Source organism: Arachis duranensis, chromosome 8, assembly GCF_000817695.3.
Source record: "Arachis duranensis cultivar V14167 chromosome 8, aradu.V14167.gnm2.J7QH, whole genome shotgun sequence".
NCBI classification, from domain to species: domain Eukaryota; kingdom Viridiplantae; phylum Streptophyta; class Magnoliopsida; order Fabales; family Fabaceae; genus Arachis; species Arachis duranensis.
The window spans coordinates 48,887,067-48,891,783 of record NC_029779.3 but is presented as its reverse complement, the minus strand read 5'-3'; the positions used below and the strand labels follow the sequence as shown (position 1 = coordinate 48,891,783).

The 4,717-nt window shown below is 35.5% G+C and overlaps 1 protein-coding gene across 1 annotated transcript; it reads right to left on the bottom strand.

The window, feature by feature from the left end:
- Positions 1–857: 857 nt before the first annotated feature.
- Positions 858–4,279, bottom strand: LOC107463570 (SWI/SNF complex subunit SWI3A). Its single transcript, XM_016082379.3, has 7 exons — positions 4,096–4,279; positions 3,431–4,002; positions 2,398–2,895; positions 1,917–2,074; positions 1,750–1,796; positions 1,250–1,410; positions 858–1,145 (listed from the first exon to the last, which is right to left on the bottom strand). Exons 1-7 carry the CDS (start codon positions 4,184–4,186, stop codon positions 966–968), a joined length of 1,707 nt encoding a protein of 568 aa, XP_015937865.1. The 5' UTR covers positions 4,187–4,279; the 3' UTR covers positions 858–965.
- Positions 4,280–4,717: the final 438 nt, after the last annotated feature.

The following is a 4,717-nucleotide window of genomic DNA, read 5'->3' as shown; positions in this document are numbered from 1 at the left end:
TCATTGAACACAAACACACACTCTCTCTCTCTCCTTATTGTTATTCTTTCATTCTTTTTAATATAAATAATCAAATCCGTTTTATTTTTAAGGTGGTGATGTTATTAAATTATTGGTGTGCTTGGTTTAAGGTTAAAAAATTTGAGAATATTTTGTGAGAGAATTTTATATATTAAACTCGTCTGTTTAATATTATAAATTGTCTAAAGTTGTTTTAAATGTTTTCAAAAATAAATTACAATTACTTTTGCTTTATAATATATATTTAGAAGCTAACTTATATTCACTCTTTACATGGAAATAGTAAGTATTTATGCTTTGTGTTGGGAATAAAATGTCGATAATTATGATAATATAATTTATTTAATATTCCTGTAAGATCATTTCCAAAAACAGATTAGAATAACTTAAAGTAAGTTAGAGTTCTTTTATTTTAAATAAAAGTAAAAATATTGTGGTATCATATTCTAAACTTACACATATCTCTCACATATCTCTCGCGTTTGAATTTTGAAGGATTATTAGGTGTTAATATACCCAAGAGCCAAGAAGTAATAAAGTAATTGATAATCATTTATTATGTTTTATAAATTTTATTCAAATAATATAGAATCTTTATGTTAAGTCATGTCTTAAGAGTTTCAAATTGTTTATCTAATTATCTTAGCTTTAAACCATTGTCCGTTTGGACTAATTCTAAACTCAACCAAATATAACTCTCCTATACTTAACTGTTGAAACTGTACATGAAATTTATTTGGATATGAATTACCTCCACTTTTACCAAGCAATCAAACATACCCTAAGTGTCAAACAAAAATTAACAGAGCATAATAGAAAGAGCTTTCTGAAAGTGGTTAACGAATTTACTTCTGTGCTTTATGGTGTGGTAAACTGGTAATATCAATGGTCCAATAATGATAAGCCATAGAGCACAAAAATCAAACAGATACAAACAATCTGGTCTAAGATTTGACATAAGAATAATCTTTCCGTCTAGTGATTCCAGATCTAAATGTCCTCCTTAAAACATCAATCCGTTCAGTTAAGATAGAATCTTTTAGCTCCTCTATTTCAGCGTGTTCCTTTTCCATCAACAGCTCCAGATCATCAAAATGTCTAACCTTGTGTTGCAATTTCTTAACCTAGGAAGCATAAAAGATAATTAGTAAAATGAAAATTGAAATAAAGAATTGGAAATCAAGTGAAAAAAGTTTGCAGGGATGAATTCTTTTGAGGTAGTAGCAACCTGTGCGTCAATTATAGTAGCTACTAAAAGTTCAACCTCTCTGTCTTCCTGGTCCGCTAATAACTTTGCTCGTGCAGCAGCAGCTCCGAGAGCAGTTGCAATGGCGGCTCTTACACGCAGTGTCAAGGGTATGCCATCCTTTTGGCCTCTGGCATCTATTTCTGCAGGAATAAGCTCTCTTGTTAAAGGCGAAATGCAGCAATAGTTCAAAGAATCGTAACTAATGGTGTGATACAAGGCGCCAGAAAATATGAGAAATTATCATTCATGCGTGTTGTAATTTTTCAAGAAGTAAATAAATAAAAACTATTTATTTATCATGATAAGAAAGCTTGAACTGAACATCCCCAGATGGAGAAAGGACTCAAAGTAGAAACTAAGACAGAATCTTACTGCAATTACAGACTTACAGGAGGCACTGACACATACTTAACAGATAGGCTATTTGTTTGAATAAAGGCATATCAGAATATCATCTTCAAGTAAAAACAGTAAAATACCTGATTGATTGGACGACTTCATCTCTACACCTTCATCCCCATGGGCTCTGAACACAAACACACAAGATAAAAGGATTTAATAAACTGAAGGCACAACTTAAGAGCATGTTACCATCTAGCACAACCCGAATGATAATAAAACCAAGTGATTTTTATGTGTGGAAAACCTTGCTGAATTATTTGCAGAGTTCACACTAAGAGCATAATCCTCTTCAACATCAAATATCTCCCTTGGACACAGGTTCTCATCACAAAGTGCCATAGTAGCAGCATCAGCTGCAGCCGCTGTGATATGAGGATCAACCACACTAGCAATAAGCCCCACCTAATCCAAAATATCATTAACTAATTTTTATACTTATACATGAGAAATGGAATGTAAATAACTGAATGTGAAACAAATTAAAAAGAATACAAATATCACTTGAGATCCAAATTAAATATATACAGTTCATTCTTCTGGGCTCTGGCTAATATATACTAGAGCTGAGCTGTATACCTCATTAACCAATAAAGCAAGTCTTTCAAAAATTCTATGAATGTTATGCTCATAAAAGCACCCTAGCAACAGGAGAAGTTCAACCAGGTTCTGGAAAGTTCCTGGCACAACATAGGAATTCAAAATTCAGGATTACACCTAGACCTTACCTGCATCAATAGTGAACTGCTGGTATCTGAGAGAGGAGCAACGCGTTGTCTTTTTGAAGGACTTTCCTCAACAGCATCTCCATTCTGCTCGTTTTCATTCGTAAGATCGTGAGACTGATCCTGCGCCTTTGAAGTTTCTTGATGGTTAGACGATGATGATGATGACTGAACTTGTTTTACATTGTTCACGTAGCCATTAACACTATTACTGTTACCATTTCGGTGAGCAGAGCCCAACATGAGCTCCCCAAAGGGCAGCTCAATGAGTTTTGAGATGCAATCAAGTTTACTCTTTGTTTGAACACTTTGAGCCACTAGGTCCCAGTTATCCCCATGCTTCATAACAGATTCTAAAAGGAGAAGTGTTTCTCCCTCAGTCCACACAGCTCCCTGTTCGCCACTATTTTCACTGGACACGGTTAATGTGAAATCCTCCGCAGACCTATTATCTCCATAATTTTTATTTGTGAAACATTTTGCACAAATCATGAAATTATCCTGTGACATTACGAACACAATAGGACAGCAAATCATATCACTATCGGTTTAAGAAATATTGCATATCGAAAGATTAATCACCAAGGACATAATAAAATTAGCATGCAGTTGCAGGAAAAAGTTGTAACTCGTTCATCAGCGAGCCAATACTCAAAACCCCTTCAATATCCAAAATTCTTACCATACTGAAATTGTTCTCTTGATAAGCAAGGGATAATAAACCTTGCCACAAACATATTCAAAACAGAAATGTTACATAGATTTACAATTTACTTTGTTACAAACAGTGCTCCCCCACCACCACCCCTTTCTTTTCACCACCTGATTTGGTTTTCTTCCACAATGAAACAATTTAATCCCAAATGCATGTTAGTTAGTAGCACATCGATATCCAGTGAAGATGAAAATATAGGAGCATTAAATTTTCAACAGAAAGCACAACAATGAGGTGATTTTATAGATAATTTAAACATAATATTCTTTAATTACAGAACAGAACCACGAGAACAAGAACTTTACTTAATAAATAAAATACCTTGCTACTTCGGTAATGTCCAGAATCAATTTTATCGCCACAGAACCCACAATTCATCTCCTTCTGCTTCTGCTTCATCAAATCCCCATACACATCCGAGTAACTCGCCAGCGGCGGCAATTTCACACAATCCGAACTAAAACCCGAACTCGGACCCGAACCATCCTTAGTCGTTGCGCCACGTGGCAGTGTAATCGGCTTCAGCGAGTTCGGTGTCGCAACTACCCTTATCCCATTGGGCGCACCTTCCTCAACCCTAACCCTCCACCCTTCGTCCTCAGCACCACCACCACAACCTTCCGCATCGGTGTCCCCTGAGGTTGCACCGTAGTTGATCAAACCCCAACCTTCGAGCGCCGTGAAGACCTTGCGGAGGAGCGTGACGTCGCCGACGAGTGATTTTCTGACGTCGGTGAAGAGGAGCTTCCTCGTAGGATCTTCCCTGTACTTGTTGATGACGAAGTCTCTGTACTCCTTGTAGATCTTGGGTGAACGAGACATGGATGTTCCATCGAAGAATTCTCTCAGCGTTGTTCTCTCTGTCTCGTGGATTTCGTCCCATGCGAACCACCCTGCAGCACCGCAAAAACGACCTCGTTTTAGGTTCAAAGTAAATTAGGGTTTGCAGAGAAGAGAGTGAGTGAGTGTGTTTCGTTGTTGCTTACTTGAAGAGCTTGGGATAGTGTAGAGTTCGAGCTCCGAATCGGAGTCTTCGGTTCGACCCGGGTTGGAATTCGGGTCTTTTGAGAGCTCCATTTTGTGGCGGGGTTTCCGGCGCTTCAGCTATTACTTCTCCGGTGTTGTTCAGATTTATATTGGCGGTGTTCAAGTCAGCTACAAATTACCGTGTTAAAGGGTTTTCTTCTTCTAAACGATGTAGTTTGGCTCCTCTATTTATTTTCGTTATTTTCGTTTTACTATTTTTATAATTTTTAAAAACTCGCTTAAAATAAAATTCAAATGAAATTTTTTTCAAAATATTATTTGTATAACAAAATCAAGACAATTAAATTTTTAAAAATATTGATCTTAAATTAATTAATTTAAAAAAAATACCAATTAAATTTTTAAATAATAAACGGTAGACATATATATCATTCTGTCAATAAATAATACGAAACAAAGCAGAAATATTTATGTATTTTGTTGTTTAGTGTTGTCTCTTTACATTTTACTGTCACATGAATAGAAAAACGATATAATTTTGGACAATGAAATATTTATTTATTATCTTATATACTTTATCAATTGTTTTTTATTTATCACAAATTCTATCAAAACAATTTA